Source organism: Balaenoptera borealis (genome assembly GCF_965194805.1).
Source record: "Balaenoptera borealis genome assembly, chromosome: 3".
Taxonomy (NCBI): Eukaryota; Metazoa; Chordata; class Mammalia; order Artiodactyla; family Balaenopteridae; genus Balaenoptera; species Balaenoptera borealis.
The window spans coordinates 151,102,221-151,119,853 of record NC_138866.1 but is presented as its reverse complement, the minus strand read 5'-3'; the positions used below and the strand labels follow the sequence as shown (position 1 = coordinate 151,119,853).

The 17,633-nt window shown below is 48.9% G+C and overlaps 1 protein-coding gene across 4 annotated transcripts in view; it reads left to right on the top strand.

Moving 5' to 3' along the window:
* Positions 1–5,046, top strand: part of CEMIP (cell migration inducing hyaluronidase 1) — a 160,508-nt gene extending 155,462 nt beyond the window's left edge. For all 4 annotated transcript variants that reach the window (XM_082388483.1, XM_082388482.1, XM_082388480.1 and 1 more), the window contains 2 exons: positions 297–397; positions 2,071–5,046. In XM_082388483.1, the coding sequence (XP_082244609.1) occupies positions 297–397; positions 2,071–2,198 (229 nt within the window). In that variant the 3' untranslated portion in view covers positions 2,199–5,046. The remainder of the gene's footprint in view (positions 1–296; positions 398–2,070) is intronic.
* The last annotated feature ends 12,587 nt before the right edge of the window (positions 5,047–17,633 follow it).

Genomic DNA, 17,633 nt, shown 5'->3' with positions numbered 1-17,633 from the left:
CCTGCTGTGTCCCCTGTGGGGACAGACAGGGAGCAGCAGTGAGCTGAGAGCAGGCGCAGAGAAGGCCATGGGCACCAACTGCAGCCAGATGTGTGGGAGGGTGCGCAGGATGTGGGTCATCCCGTAGAAAGAGCCGGTCAGCTCGGCACGCAGGAGAGGCTGCCCTTCCCCAGTCCCTGGCGGGCCTCTGGGCACCTGCTAGCTCAAGTCCCACCAGGCACAATCCAGCATCCCTCCCAGGGAACCCCCGACTCCAGCTTGTCGTCAAGTCCTCTCATCCATCCCTTCTTGCTCAGCTCCATAGTTCTCATGGCATCGAAGGGAAGATACATCTCCAGAGGCCCGTGGACTCGAGTGCTGGAAAAGCTCGGGGCAGACAAGGGCCTCAAACTGAAAGGTAAGGGGTGTGGACGGGGCCTTACCCTGACCGTGAATCCAGATGCCCGGTACGCAGGCTGCTGCTACCCGCTGCTGAGACCAGACCACTTTCCCCCCAAACCTGGGTGGGGTCTCAGAATCCTCAACACAACTAGTGGTCTGCAGGTGTGTGTGGGCAAGAGGCCACCTCGTCACCATCCCAGCCCCGCAGCAACAGCATTCCAACTTGTGACCGGGCACCGGAAGGAAATTGCTCGAGTTGCTCACCTAACGACTCAGCAGGTGGCCCTTTTTTTCCGCAAAAGTATCAGCAGAAAAGTGGCTCGGTTTGACCCTCCTACCCAGTTCCTGCTACTCCAATCGGCCAGGGGCCCTACATCTTCTGCAGCTTTCCAGCTGATGGCCAGCATTTGTACAGCCCTTTGCAGTTGGCAAGTCTCTCATATGAGAATCTATGTGGCGTGTCCAAGGTCACACAGCTCTTCTGCCATAAAGCCTGGCACAGACCCCTTAGGGAAGAAGCCAGCCAGGACAGAAATGTCAGCATTTCATTATCGTCATTACAGACTGTGTGATGGGAGAGTCCTGGGGGAGGTCGAGAGGGGAGGCCGAGCAACCCTCCAGATAATAATGATAATGTCCATTGTAGTTACCATGTAATGCTCAGCCTTGCACCTTGCTGAACATCCAATAACGATCTCAGTTATTCATTAATAACCTGTGTGACAGGTACTGTTATTTCCACTTAAGGTGAAGAAACAGAATTAGTTAAGTAATTTAAGGTTAGAATTTGGATCCTTATTTTTTCTAATCCAAAGCCAGCCATCCTTAGTGGCCATGCCATCCTGACTGCAAAACACATCAAAGCTAGCAGCCTATCTATCATATGGGACGCTTATCCCAGGCAGCTCTCAGAGAAAAATCAGGAACAGTGAAAGTCCTTCAAACAATCCAAAAGAGAACACAAGGAAAATAGAAGCATCTTCTCCAGCCTGGTCCTGAAAGCATTTGGGGGCCTCTGTCCTTTAAATTCAGACCCTGTTGCCAAAAGTTGATGAACATAAAGGTGACATAAGTCAAGGGACACTTTCCCAGTGGTGATGGGTGTGTGCTGCCTGCCAGGCCGGGCCGTTCCTGAGTGTAGACATGGATCCCCAAGTCCCTCGGACGGGGTCGAGCTCTGAGCTGTGAGACAGAGGGCCCTGCGTGGGGCTCGGGAGTCTAGAGTTCTGGTCTGGGCTGCACCATCTACTCGGTGCCCTTGGGCAAATTCCTCCACTTCTCAGAAGTCCCTTCTAAAGCCACAGAATGTTGGAGCTGGGGCAGAAATCTCGTAGATGAATGCCATTATTTGACAGATAGGGACACTGGGCTTCAGAGACTCGCTGCTAATTGTAGGGTCAGCTCAAAGGTGGCTGGGGTTCCTGGGAGGTCTCCTGTGGGAACCAGAGCCAGCACTCTGCACAGGTGGCTGGGAGGCTCAGGTGAGACCCTGTGTGCCCCGTACAAACCAATGCCGGGTACCACCAGTAACCGGCCACAAAGCTCTTCCCGGAGGGGGACAGTCCAGTGTGGCTAGAGGAGGGGGTGCCTGGTGGGGGCAGGGGTATGGCGATGGGGAACCCTGGAAGGTGGTGGCACATAGCCATGCTCTCGTGAAGTTTCTGCTCATGTGACATCACTGCTTTTCAGAGAAAATGGCATTCGTTGGCTTCAAAGGCAGCTTCCGGCCCACCTGGGTGACTCTGGACACCGAGGACCACCATGCCAAAATCTTCCAAGTTGTGCCCGTCCCCGTGGTGAGGAAGAAGAAGCTGTGAGGACCGCTGCCACCTCAGCGCCGCCCCACAGTGGACTCTGACGGTGGACTCCCGGCAGCCGCCTGGGGCAGCCGGGCTCGTCCCCCAGCCCCTGTCCAGCAGCTGCCGGGGAAGGCCACGTGTCAGCCCTGGTGCGCCAAGGGGGGGTATCAGAGACCCCCGGTGCTGCCACCTGCCCCCACTCAAGTGTCTACCTGCAGCCCCAGGGGCAGTGTTGGCTGATGCTGGAAACCTTCTCTTTCCTGCAGCCTCTTGGGTGCTTCTCTCCTATCTGTGCCTCTGCGATGGGGGCGGGGGGGGTGTGTGAGGACCGTACGAGGAGACCTGCGCTGCGCTGGCAGCAAAAGTCCACTTTGGTGGGAGCTCTGCCCCAGCTGGGAGGCAGCCTGGAGGGGGTGCTGGGTCGTCCACAGATCCCCATGCTCTCCAGCACGCACGTTAGGGTGGTCGGTGTAGGAGGAAGAGCCCTGGTCCTAAGGAAATCTTCATAACTGTGAGCAAGAACCGACCTCCGCGGGATTCGGAGCTGGCGTGTAGACCGGGATTCCGTCTTCCGTTCACCAAGATGGAACCGGCTACCCTCGGAGAAGGGCGAGCCTGCCTCCGGAGGGGTTCAACCTTTCAGAAGACTATGGCACCCAGGTTGGGAGTTGGACTAGGTGACTTTTAAAGGTCCTTTCAGTTCTGAGATGCCAGAACTGCGATGCTGTGGCTTTTCACATTGTGCCCGGAACCCAGCAGTAGGTGAGAACGTCCCTTTCAGCCAACATCCATGATGCTGGGTGCTCCGGGCGTACAGGACGGAGCGGGGAGAAGCACTCCCTAAGGCAAGGGGCTCGCAGTCTGGTGGAACAGGTGGTCGGGTGTGTGGACCTCTGATGCCAGGCGGAGAAAGCCAAGAGAGGTAAAGAGGATGCCAGCGCCAGTTCCCGGAGGGAAAGAGCTTACGCCCTCAGGTGGTCAGGAAGCTTCCTGCAGGAACGAAGGGCAGGGGCATTTGGGTGGGCAGAGATGAGGCAGCCTCTGGAGTGGTTCCTGCCCACATCTGCCGAAGATGGGTGACTTCAAGGTCGCCCTTTGCCCTCGACTTGCTGGCCACCCGTAATAGAGAAGCGGGCATCAGAGGGGGTGATGGGCTGAGCTCATTATGGCCAGAGCGCTGGGTCAGCCGGCCCACCAACCACTCCAAGAGAGGGCGGAGTCAAGTCGAGAAAGGGGAGCTCCTGCATCGGGGGCCCTGAGAGCCCTCGCGGAGCCCCACACGGACGCGCTCACACCTCAGTGAGCCTGGGGTTTCAGAGCTGGAAAGGACCTTAGGAAACACCTAGTCCAAAGCCTTCGTTGTATGGATGGGACACATGAGACCCCAAGCTGGGGAAGAACCACACGGCCAGGGCAGGGTCAGGACGGGAGCCCCACTCCCTGCACTTACTGCCACACCACGCTGCCTCAACAGCCGGCCTGCGTGGCTTCGCGAAACGGGGGCAAGTCCCCTTGAAGGGAAAAAAGATCAGAATAGAAAAGAGAGTTGGCCGATGACTGTTTCTCTCCTGGTCCTCCGCTCGCACAAGGGCGCCCTCCTCTGGGCTGTGGAGGTCCTGCAGCCTCCGCTTGGCTCAAACTACCTGCCCTCCCGAGCAGCGCCCAGCAGCTGCGGTGACGGCACTGGTGCTACCTGCTTCTGCAGGTCTGCAGGCGCGCCCAGCAGACACGTTTTCGGTGAGCCAGCTAGGTGGCTCCGGGGTCTGAAGAGCTTTGGGTCCACCCCAGGCCCTCTCGGCCACTGCCTAATAACCTGCTCTCTCCCTTGCCCACCTTGGAGAGAGCCAGGAGAGCTTCCAGAGAAAGAAAACTCTTATCTGTGGCTTATACTCCCTCGTGAGACACCAGGGTCGCTCTGGGTCTCGTCCCCTTTCCTGCCCCAACCACAAATTCTTTCCTTCCTTGGCTCCATCTGCCCAGCTGCACCCAATGAGACTCGGCCCAAGAGTCCACTCCCCAGGTTGAGCCAGTTGCCAAAGAGGTCTTCCCCACTAAACAGGTCTTTCGCTGCTAGCAGGTGACAGTGGGACTCTGCTGCTTAAGACTTGGCAGCTTCAAAGGCCCAGGTCCCAGGAAGGACCTCTTCCAGGCAGATCAGAGGCCATGGGGAGGAGAGTTCAATGACCTCATGTTCTTCTTGTCTATAGTTCCGTTGAGTTTTCCTAAACTCTTAATGCAAGGGTCTCATACTGTGAACCACTTAGGATGTGATCACTTCAGATGGCCAGGAATGTTGACTGTCTTTGGTTCAGTTCATGGAAAAAAAAAATATCTATTTGAAAATCCTCAGAGTTGTATATATGTCTAACAGTGCAGGATCTGTGCATAAAACTTTCCTTCCTAAACCATTCACCAAGAGCCCGTGTCTGGGCATGTTCTTGGTAGCACAAATTTTCTTACTGCTTAGAAAACTGTTCTTGTTGTTCTTTCTGTTTGTAAGCCTCAAAATGAGTTAGGCCTTTAAAAAACAAAAAAACAAAAAACACACTCCTCTGAAATGCTTGTCTTTTTCCTGTTGCCGAAATAGCTGGTCCTTTTTCGGGAATTAGATGTATAGTGTGTTCTGTCTGTAAACATTTCTTGTAGGCGTCACCATGAACAAAGATATATTTTCTATTTATTTATTCTGTGTGTACTTCGAGAAGTCATTGTCAGAGAAATGAAGAATTGTCTTAAATGTCATGTTTGGGGATGTCCTTTGGACCACTTGAAAGGGGTGTACCCAGGGCCTTCTGCTTGCAGCAGAGGACATCGGCTCTGGTTTGGAAGATCTTGCTGTACCATAGTAAACATACAAAGGATGTCATCCACCTGTCTGCTTGTTTTGTTTTCCATTAAAGTGGGCCTCATTTTAAGCCAGAGAGCTACAGAAAATAAGATTGAGGACATCTCCCTTTGCATCTGCCTCTCACTTCCAAGAACTATTCATGTGTCAGAGTCCTACCTTGTCCTGCCCCAAGGGGGCGCCCACGAGAGCAGGTGGAGATGGTCCTAGGAGAGGAAATATGTTGTTCATGTGGCCGCCTGCATCCAGGATGGACTACGTCCTTCTTACTCCTAAGCCATCAGTAAGCTGTCAGGGCAGCACCCTCCCCGAGGGGAAGCCAGGGGTCAGCAGTCTGGATTCGAAGCCAGACTGTTTCTTCCTCATGGGCACAGTTTGGTCAGAGGCCAAACACGGTATCTGAGAAGAATGTGGAGACTGAGGTTGAAGAAATAGGAGGATTTGGAGAAATAGGTCCAAATCAAGCTGCCAGACAACAGGGGCAGAAGCACCTAGGCAGAGGTGAGAGGGGCTCAGGGGGCCTGGAGAGGACAAAGCGAGAAGCTTAGAACGGGGTGAATGGGAAGGTCTTAGAGCTGTTCTCTCCAGTAAGGCAGCCACTGGCCACATGAGGTCACCTACATTGAAATGAAGTAAAATGAAATACAAATAAAAATTCAGTTCCTTGGCCGCACTAGCCACATTTGAAGCACTCAACAGTTCACATGTCTAGTGGTTACCATACCGGACAGGGAAGATGTAAAATATTTCCATCAACAAAGAAAGTTCTTCTCTTAATGATTTCCAGAAAGCTTCTGGGGCTCATACACTGGACTTTTAAAAAATCTATGCTCCTAATATATGTGTGTGTGTGTGTTCAGTCCACTTAAAGCGGCTGGCACCAGATTGGTGCTATCAATAAACAAATACAGTCGTCTCTCGGTAACCGCAGGGGATTGGCTCCAAGACCTCCATGGATACCAAAATCCGAGGATACTCAAATCCCTTACAGTCTGCCCTCTGTTTCTGTGGGTTCTGCATCTGGGAATTCAACCAGCCTCTGATTGTGTGGTATTTTCCATCCGCGGCTGGTTGAATCTGCGAACACAGAACCTGCGGATATGGAGGGCCAGCTGTCCACCTGGCAGAGCGGCCAGAGCATCCTAGGTCAGTGTGCAGTGGAAGGCACATGGCCCCTGCCCTCAAGAAACTTCACCTGGAGGGAGAGGTCACATTTGTACACTCATTCAACAGCTATTGTTGGGCACTTGCTCTGTGCCGGTGCAGCACAAAGCGGAGCATAAAGGAGCGTCGTGGGGACCCGGCAGTCCTCACGCCCAGTGAGTGGTGTGGCAGAGCTCCCAGGGCAGGGAGGAATTACCAGCTGCAGTGGTCAGGGGTCAATGAGCAGAGGTGGGAGTGGAGTCAGCCTGGGAGACAGGGTCAGACGAGGGATGGGGCCTTTTCATAAGAGGCACAGCCTGCGGGCTGGGAAAGTAACCAGAGGTGTGGACTTGAGGACAGCTGGGCATAAACCAGAGAGCAATCCTGAGAGGGAAGGTGGGTTGGCCAGACATTGGGCAGGTTTTAGGGACCCCTGGATTTGACTGTGGGAGGGGGTCCCTCGTGACGCCCCAGCCAGCAGTTTCGCTGCTTGAGTGAGTGCACAGCCCACTGGTTCAGTCGGTGAAGTTGAAGAGGCATTTGGGAGGATTGGGAGACCAGGCTCAAAGGAAGTGTTGGTTGAGCAACAGGAGACTGTAGCCAGCTCAGCACAGGGCGCACGGAACAAGAGACAGCCCAGAGTGGAGAGACAGGATGGACTTGGGGGCCCCTCCCACACTTGTCTCTTCAACAGTCACCAGATGCCCAGGGGAGTCACTGCCAGGCTGTTACGTGACAAGGTGAGCACACCTAGCCCCTGTCTGCATGGAGACAGCCATAAAAATATGGACGCAACCTAAGTGTCCATTGACAGAGGAATGGATTAAGAAGATGTGGTACATATATACAATGGAATATTACTCAGCCATAAAAAAGAATGAAGTAAAGCCACTTGCAGCAACATGGATGGACTTAGAGATTATCATACTGAGTGAAGTTAAGTCAGAAAGAGAAAGACAAATAGCACATGCTATCACTTACAGGTGGAATCTAAAAAAACAGTACAAGCGAACTTATTTACAGAACAGAATCAGACTCATAGACACAGAAAACAAATTTATGGTTACCAAAGGGGAAGCGGCAGAGGGATAAATTGGGAGTATGGGATTAACAGATGCACACTACTATATATAAAATAAACAGCAAGGGCTTACTGTATAGCACAGGGAACTGTATTCAATATCTTGTAACAAACTATAATGGGAAAGAATTAAAAAAGAATATAGATATATACATATATATGTATAAACAAATCACTTAGCTGTAGACCTGAAACAAGCACAATATTGTAAATCAACCATACTTTAATTTAAAAAAAGAAAGAAAATAGAGGAAGATAGGAAATTCAGAAGAGTGGAGTATGCTATGGGGGTTCCCCTCTCATAAGGGCTCATCCCTAGGCAAGTGAGGGGGGCCAAGAGAACCCCTCGTGGGGAGATTGGGAGTATCTGCAGGAAGAAGAGACTGGTTTTACTTCTCAGTGCTTACTGAGCCCCTAGACTCACAGGCCACCGGGCCACTGCCGGAGCTGGGGATGAGAATTCTCTGGCGTATAACTTCCCTGTCATTTGGGAGAGTAGAGGCTGAAGGTGCCTCAGCTCTCGTTCTGGGGTGACAGAAGGTGGATGCAGGCTGGAGCTGCCCAAGGTTCCCAGGAGAACAGCCTCTGGGTAAATGCCCCTCCACCCGCTGGCTGGGTGAGGATGCATGAGGTTTCCATGCATCAAGAGCACATCATGGAGGGACTTCCCTGGCGGTCCAGTGGTTAAGACTCCGAGCTTCCACTGCAGGGGGTGTGGGTTCGACCCCTGGTTGGGGAACTAAGATCCCACAAGCCGTGCAGCCAAAAAATGAATAAATAAATTTTTTTTTTTTTTTTTTTTAAAGAGCACATCGTGGAGCTTAGCGCAAGTGAGCTAGCTTGAAGGGACCCTGCCCCAAACAGCTGCCTGCTCAGGTGAAGGGATACCTGGCAGAAAGAGGCTATGGGGCATCTCCAAAGGCAGGAGCTGAAAAAGGAAGAGGCGCCACCCGTATTCAGCTGGGAAATGTACTGCTCAGATCCAAGTGGGTAAGGGAGTATTTGGGAAGAAACCAGAAGACATCCGGTGCCAAAGAGCCATAACACCTGCCATAACAGAGGGCACTTAAGGACAGTTTGCAATAGCACAAATTACTGAAGACTTTTTACCCCTTTTCCTCTAATCCCCCCCCTCTGTGCCCCAAACCAGTAGGAGCCAGCAGGAATGGGGAATGATGGGAGAAGTGGAGTGGGAAGCAAGGCGGAAGAAGAGAAAAAATAGCCCCACTTCTCCACCCCCATCTCCCCTGCAGGGGCTCAGACAGGGCCCAAGTAGGTGGAGAACAGGTAAACTCGCTTTAAGGAGCAGGAAGAGAGAGCCCTGGTTTTTAGCCTTTGCTGATGTCCATGGTGTAAATACTCTCATCGGCCAATTTCCAGCTACAGTGGTTTAATAGCCAGATCCCAAGATTCCTGTCTATTTAACCACTGGTTCTGCAAGCTGGTACTTGCTGGCTTCAGCGAAGGCTCAGTCGACAGAGGGGAGTTGAAGGCGGCGCTGAGAAAAAATACAGCTCTGCTAGTTTGTATCCTTCAAAATCATCTCCTTCAACAAAACAATTACAAGGAGTGGAAGGGAAGAGTATAAGGATTATACTCCCCTGGAAAGTGTCATGTCAACTCCCTTAGAAGAAGGAAGCTGCTCAAATAGAGTTTTGCTTGTTTATAGCTTTTAAACAGATCTTTTTTTCCCCTTCCTACTCTGGAGGGAAAACATTACATCAGGTTGAATAATGCTACAATGTTGGGTATGGAGAACGCTCTCCTAAGCAAAACCCCAAAGGCGAAATCACCAAGATTTGTTCATAGGATGACATAAAATTATTAAAATTTAAAATTGTAAATAAATAAATTGAGGAAATGAGTTTAAAAAGACCAAAAAACTCAACTGCCACTTTTGAAGAGCCTGGAGCAAAAGCAGGGTACTGCGCATGCCCCCTGCACACACCACCACCTAAGGGGTGGGCAGAACACCTAAGCTGCCCCCCTGGCCTGACCCCTGGACACACCCCTACCCTCACCCCATATAAGAAAGAAGCTCGCCCTCCCTTGGGGATCGAGCAAGCAAGGGCACCTGTTGTTTGTTCTCGCTCCCCAGCCGCAGCAGGGGCCCCAATAAAGCCTTGCCTGAGTTGCTTGTCTGGCCTCTGGTCAATTTCTACTGTTTGGGGAAGGCCAAGAACCCTGGTTGGTAACACACGTTTGCAAGCCCAGGATTATGGCAGGATTATGCTCCTTGTTGGGGTCCCTAAACTTTATTCACATAATTTGCAAATGGTCCCTTCATTAAAGGATTGGTACGATGCCATCTGCTTTCTACTGGGACTCCGCTGATATTTTATATATGAGACACTCTTACAAAGCAGTAAAGGGAGGGTGGGGAACACCAAAAGAAAACAGGAAGGCGTCAATTCACAGAAAAAATATTTAAATGGGAAATAAATATATGTATTTATATAATTTTCTTTATATAATTTATATAAAGAAAGAAAGAAAGAAAGAGAGAAAAGAAAGAAAGAAAGAAAGGAAGAAACTTTAGTCCGGGGCGGGGGGGAAATAAAAAAATAAAATAAAAGAGTCTCTAGTTAGAAAAAAAAAAATTCAGCCTCATTGGTAATTATAAGATGCAAATTGAAACAACAGGGAGATACTATTAATCACCTATCAAACTGAAAATATTGCAAAGAATGCTACAAGGCAAGAAGAAACAGACATTCTTAGATGAGGACAGAAAAATAATTTGGTGCATCTTTTCCATAAAGCAATTCTGTACTATGTAAAAGTGAATTGAAAATTTGTGCAGACTCTGGCTCCAAAATTCTGCCCAAGAATTTATCTCAAGAAAGAGCTGGGACTTCCCTGGTGGCACAGTCGTTAAGAATCCGCCTGCCAATGCAGGGGACACAGGTTCAATCCCTGGTCGGGGAAGATCCCACATGCCATGGAGCAACTAAGCCCATGCGCCACAACTACTGAGCCCACAAGCCACAACTACTGAACCTGCGTGCATAGAACCCATGCTCTACAACAAGAGAAGCCACCGCAATGAGAAGCCCACGCACTGCAACAAACAATAGCCCCCTCTCGCCACAACTAGAGAAAGCCCGCGCACAGCAATGAAGACCCATCGCAGCCAAAAATAAATAAATAAAATTAATTAATTAATTAATTGATTTTAAAAAAAAGAAAGAGTTTACAGTAGTGCACAGCATTTGTGACAAGGATATTCACTGCAGCATTTTATATGATAATGAAAACTTTGAAACAATCTAAATAGTCAGCAATCAGACTGGCTACATCGAGATACAGTCCCTTTCCCAAAATGAAGATTAAAAATGACTGTTGAGGGCTTCCCTGGTGGCGCAGTGGTTGAGAATCCGCCTGCCAATGCAGGGGACACGGGTTCGAGCCCTGGTCTGGGAAGATCCCACATGCCGCGGAGCAACTAGGCCCGTGAGCCACAATTACTGAGCCTGCACGTCTGGAGCCTGTGCTTCGCAACAAGAGAGGCCGCGATAGTGAGAGGCCCGCGCACCGTGATGAAGAGTGGCCCCCACTTGCCGCAACTAGAGAAAGCCCTCGCACAGAAACGAAGACCCAACACAGCCATAAATAAATAAATAAATAAATAAAATTTTAAAAAAGACTGTTGAAATGTTGATAATTATGAATGCTGGGTGATAAGGAACGGGAACTCATTATACCACTCACTCTAGTTGCATGTTTGTGTGTACATTTAAAATACTTCCTTAATAAAAAACTTCTGAAAATTGGAAATAACTATTTAGAAAGTACTTAGCATTACGGATCAAGAGCCTTAAAAATAGTCCTTTTCATTGACCTACTAATTATTTATCTGGGAATGTAGCCTAAGGAAACAAAGCTTAGGTATAAAGATGTTCTTTATGGCATTATTTATAATCATTTGACACGTTCAAAGAACATAAACGTTTGACTCCACGGGAGTGACTAAATAAATTACAGTCTCATTTGATGAACTATTACACCTCACTGAAATAATATTGACAAAGAGTTTGTAATAACAAACTGCCCATTTGCAAAGTCAGTTGCAAAATCGTTGTGGGTTCTGTAAGTCACAGAATATTACAGGCTAAAAGACCTTGGAGCTCAATTGGCCTGGCATGCTGCACGTGAGAGATGTTCTCAGACACACACACACACACACACACACACACCCCACACACACACACACCCCTCCAGCCCTGCCACCTCCACCAAGCCCACACTCGCGTTCCTTCTGAGGGTAGCAGTTCCACAGCCTCCACGCTGGTCCCTCCAGCCTTTGTGCCTCCTCCTCCCTCCCCTTCTCCCTCCTTCCTGATCCTGCCTCTCAAAAGCCCAAGGAACTAGCTTGCGATAGCCAAGTCCTCCTCGGTGGCCGCTTCCCTTGGTTAAATTCCCTTGGTGAGAGCTGTCTGGTCCATCTGAGGTACAGAGAGGTGATCCATCCTAGCCCGGGGCATACATTGATTTAAAACTAGAAGTAGGAGCCCAAAGGCAGAAAACGCCATCTTTGCCCAAGAGAATTTAAAGGAGGAGCAAAGACCTTAGGGCATTTGGAAAGAAGCTTCTCTACTAGGGGTTCAGGGACCTCCTTGGCGCTGGAATGAATTCCTCTAGTTCAGTTTCTTCCAGACCTTGGTATGTGGATTCCAGGCCTGGCAGAACTTGTCACCCCTGTTTATAGAAGAGGTGAGGCCCAGGGACATCAAATTGGCACTCAAGGTCATCCAACGTGGGCTGCAGCAGGAGGCCGGGATCAAAGGGGCCTCAGTGTTTCCAGGCCCATCACTGAAGCCTCGCTCCCCACAAGGAAGAATGCCGGTTGGCGGGCCCAGCAGATGCAAAGCAGGCCAGATGTCCCTGGAATTCCTGACATTCCAGGAGGGCAGCCCTCCTTGCGGCCCCAACTCCAGGCCTCAGATTTGTGAGCTCAGAAACTTCACCCTGGCAACTTCGGCAGACTTCTCCGGAGGGAAAAAAAAAAAAAATTGCTCTGAGTGTGCTAGGGCACTGTGCACTAAGATCTAAAAATCCTGCAAGGGGGGCTGCTCAGATCCAGGGTTTGACAAAACTTGAGTGATGGGCTCATTGACAGGCTTGAATCAATTCAACAAGATCTAGGGAGAGTTTACCACGTGGCCCCGGCTGCCAACTCAGATTTCCCCAGACGCTATGCCAAGTGGAGAGGGCCCCGGAGTTTCTGGCTTATGACACTTGGATGAGACCTGAAATCTGCCCCCCGGAAACTTCCTTGTCCTAGCAAACAGCACAGTCAGCCTGCAGTCCATCCTGGACTAGGGCAGCTCTGCCCCTAGTCATTTTCAGGGTGACGCCACATGACCTAAGCGTGAAGGTCCTCAACCATGCAAGTATCTGGGAGTGCAGTGCCAAGGAGGTGGGAGCGGTGGATGTTCCCGCCTGAACAGAAGGAGACCCACTCTGCTCTTGCATACGCTGCACTGGGCAGATGGCCACTCTTCCGGAACAATCTCTGCAGCCCATGCAGACTTCTATCCCATCCCCCTCCTTAGGCTGTGGTGCTCCAGTGAATAGAGCACTGCCTCCAGAGGGGAAGGATGCCATTCCTTCCTTGCTAGCAGTGACCTTGGGCCAGAGGCTTAACCCTATGAGTCTCTGTTTAATCATCTAAAAAAACAAACAAGGGCTTCTCTGGTGGTGCAGTGGTTAAGAATCCGCCTGCCAATGCAGGGGACACGGGTTTGAGCCCTGGTCCGGGAAGATCCCACATGCCGCGGAGCAACTAAGCCCATGCGCCACAACTACTGAGCCTGCGCTCTAGAGCCCACGAGCCACAACTACTGAGCCCATGCACCACAACTACTGAAGCCCGCGCGCCTAGAGCCCGTGCTCTGCAACAAGAGAAGCCACCACAATGAGAGGCCCGTGCACCACAACGAAGAGTAGCCCCTGCTCGCCACAGCTAGAGAAAGCCCAGGCGCAGCAACGAAGACCCAACGCAGCCAAAAATATAAAGAAATAAAATGAATAAATTTATAAAAAAAGAAAAAATACAATAACAGTTAATACGTACAGCATGCTGTGTTAAGCACTTCACGTGGATTCACTCATTTAATCCTCACAACACGTCTATGAGGCAGGAACTTTTATTAGTGCCCATAGCCTTAAGCGAAGAGCTTAGATGATGTGCCCAAGATGATACAGCTCCTAAAATGCAGGACCTGGCAGTGCAACTCCTAAGCTGTGCTCTAACGGGCCTCACACTAACAGCTAACGAATTGCAACCCTGCAGGGCTGTGGAGAGTAAATGAAATAAAGTATGTAAAGAGCCTGCACACAGTGGATGCTCAATAAACGGAAAGGGCCATTGAGCATCTTTTAATGCCGTTTCTAAACACCAGGAGGGCAGGGGCTTTACTGCCTTGTTCGCCTTCACCCCCATCACCGGCTCAATTCCTGGAACTTGTAGGTGTTCAGTAGGTACATACTTGGCGAGCGGGTGTGCAATGAGGCCAGATGGACAGGAGCAGCCCTCTTCCCAGGCAGAGCCCCACGACCTGAGTTCAAGTGCTGGCTTTGACACTCCCTAGTGGTGCGACCGCGGAAGAAATACTTAACTTCTCTGTGCTTCAGTTTCCCTGTGTGTAAGATGGGGATGATATTATAGTATCGACTGCACAGGGTTGCTAGGAGGATGACGTAAATTAATTTATGTAGAACAGGACACACGGAGCAGATAATCTTTTAGGTTTCAAAGAGAAATCCAGAGAGAGAGGCGTATGCAGATGTTCACAAATATTTGGCAAGCACAGACTGAGTGATCTGTTCATTAAAATAATAGCTGAAGAATTCTGCCCGAAGGGTGGGTGGCGAAGTCAGAGCTTCGAGCAATGCGGATGCCGTGAAGCATGCCGGTCTCTGCTGCCCCCTAGTGGGCATGTCCCTTAACTTTTTTTTAAAGTAATGAATAAATGAAAATTTATTTATTTATTTATTTTGGTTTCTTTGTTTTTTTTTAACTTTTCATTTTATATTGGAGTATAGCCGATTAATAATGTGATAGTTTCAGCCATACATATACATGTATCCATTCTCTGCCAGATTCCCCTCCCATCCAGGCTGTCACATTAACACTGAGCAGAGTTCCCTGTGCTATATAGTAGGTCCTCGTTGGTTATCCGTTTTAAATATAGCAGTGTGTACATGTCAATCCCAAACTCCCTAGCTATTCCTTCCTTCCACCCTTCCCCCCTGGTAACCATTAGCTCATTCTCTAAGTCTGTATGTCTGTTTCTGTTTTGTAAGTAAGTTCATTTGTATCGTTTCTTTTTAGATTCCGCATATAAGGGATTTCATACGATATTTCTCTTTCTCTGACTTACTTCACTCAGTATGACAATCTCTAGGTCCATCCATGTTGCTGCAAATGGCATTATTTCATTCTTTTTTATGGCTGAGTAATATTCCATTGTATATATGTACCACATCTTCTTTATGCATTCCTCTGTCAATGGACATGTCGATGGTGTCCCTTAAATTTTTGACTTATTTTCTTTCACAGGAAGATGCTAATGGTCTCTTCAGGGGGACCCCTGCTCTAGAGGGTTCTGGCCAAATCACTTTCCCCAGCTGTGCCTTGGTTCTCTGGACGGTGAGGTGGAGAGAATGAACATTTCTACCTCACCTGATAGGGGTTTTATGAAACAGGCAGAGCACTGGCTGGTCCTGTGATCAGGGGCAAACCCCCTCCCCACCCCCCGTTTCACCTGTGAACAGGGACTGCCCACACCTCCAAGGCAGAGCAGGTGTGAGGTTCACACGTGGTGCATAATAATGGGAGGCCGGTGGAAGTTCTCAAGTCCAAAACGTGTTTGTTGTAGTCATTACCATCCACATCTTCCTCCTCTGCTCCCCAGCTGAGTTCAGCCTGGCCTTTTCTTCGGGACTTTCCTCCCAGACGTCCACCCTCAAGGACCCCCGAGTGAAGAGCCCAAGCTTTGGCTACTGTAAAGGCCCCTCAGCTTCAAGCCCTGGCCTCACCCAGCCTGGTCAACAAGGTACCTCACCGCATCATCACAGGAAAACATTTTTTTCATCAGCTTTCAGTCAAAGGGTTAATTTCTATGTTTAATAAGGAGCACACACATTACAAAAACTGGAGTTGAAAAAAAAAATTGGAGTTGAAAAAAAAAATTGGAGTGGACAAAGACGCCCTCCTTGAGCAAACTTGAGTCAGGTTCCTCTGAAGCCTCATCTCAACTAGGCCTCAACCTCAGCCTGCTGAGCCCTTTTTTAGCAAAGAATCCTCCCAGGTCAGGTTAATCCTCCCCCGCCTTGAAAGCTCAGCCTTGGGCCAGTCTTTGGTAAGAATCCAGTGAAGCCAGTTTAGCAAGCATCCCCCTACCCTTGATAGCTAATCTAATTCTCCATCCACTGACCCTCTCACTCTGCTCTTTGACTAACTGCATTCAGACTTGAATTCAATCTCTTTCCCCTTTTGCAACAGTCGTAAATAAAATCTTCCTTGCCATTTTTAGCAAGTGTCTAGTACAAAATTTTTCTTTAACAGAGTCCACCAAGAGATTGAGAAGCATGCAAATTAAAATAAATTAACATTTTATACCTCGAACTATGCCTGCCATGTAGATGATCAATAAATATTTCTGAATGAATAAATACATTAATGAATTAAAAATAATGCCCAGGGCTTCCCTGGTGGCGCAGTGGTTGAGAATCTGCCTGCCAATGCAGGGGACACGGGTTCGAGCCCTGGTCTGGGAAGATCCCACATGCCGCGGAGCAACTGGGCCCGTGAGCCACAATTACTGAGCCTGCGCATCTGGAGCCTGTGCTCCGCAACAAGAGAGGCCGCTACAGTGAGAGGCCCGCGCACCGCGATGAAGAGTGGTCCCTGCTTGCCACAACTAGAGAAAGCCCTCGCACAGAAACGAAGACCCAACACAGCCAAAAATAAACAAATAAATAAATTTATAAAAAAATAATAATAATAATAATGCCCAATTCTAGTGAGTTTTTGGCAGAATGGATGGGTCTGCTCATATACTGCTGCTGACCGTGCAAATTGATATAATCCTTTTGGAAGTAAAATGACAACATATAATAAAAACATGTCCTTTGTTCCAGTAATCTTGAAAACACTACTAAAGGAGTCATCTTAAGGCAGGAGAAAAACTAATTTCAATGAAATTGACAATTGTGGGTAACTAAAAAGAACCCAAATATTCAACAATATAGGAAGAGGTCAAGAGAGTAGCGATACAGCACAGAACGAGGGTCCTGACATCTTTGCTTTGTTTCATACCTTGTTTAGACAGATAAAAACAGAGAATAAAAAAAGTTAGAGTGGGGAGATCAGACCAATTGCAGAAACTTCTTCAAAGTAGCTCTAGTGAAAAGCTCATAAGGATCTAGAGCTCTCAGAATCCAGAGCTCTCAGAATCCAGGAACAACCAGAATAATCAAGACCCAGGAGGTCAGAAACTCAGGGCAAGTCCAGAAATTTCACCAACAGAAGTTCTGAAACCTTCACTCTAGTTGTCCCACTGCTGATGACTCAGCTACCAAATCATTCAATCTCTAGCCAAGAGGATCTGATTTGCCAACCAGGTGTGTGCCCAGGGTGAGGTGCCCACCTCTGGTCCAAGTGACTGTGACCATCCAAGGGGGGTGGGATAGGGGAGTAGGGTCACTCCTGCGAACAGGGCAGCCTTGGGATGAAGCAGACGCTCCTGGAAGGGGATGCGGATGAGACACAGATTAGACTCTTGCCCTTGTAAGTAGCAGCGCCACGTCTGACACTGCGGTCTGGCCCAACTTTCTCTGCAGGAAAAGGATGGGACAGTTACACAGCCACTGAAATGTTAAATGTGAAGACCGTATAGCAACAGGGAAGCTTCATTATGATACAAGGCTAAGTGGAAAAAGCCGAAAACAAAATTCCGTTTCTGCTATGATGACAACTATGTGATTTTAAAGTTCAGAGATAATAACCTGAACGGAAGCTTGGTCAAATGAACAAGGCTTGAATAGCTGGGAGGCTGTGCAGGTGGGTGAATTTCTTTCTTTCATGGAGATCTTGTAACATCTGTACAATAAGGCTTTCAAGTCTTATTCTGAAAGCACGAACCTGGTAAGTCAGGGAATATGAACTCTTAAAATATGAAGAAATACTACTTAAAGACCGCTGGTTTAAGACCTTAGATTTGACCCCATACCTGCATAGCCTCACTGTCTCACCCTCATCCTTGCTCTGACTGCTCCTGTTTTTAACATTTTCATCTTTTCATCATCAGTTTTTTTTTAACATTAACTTGATTTTTTAAATACAGAATTAAAATATTTCTCTTTACTGAGTTTTGTG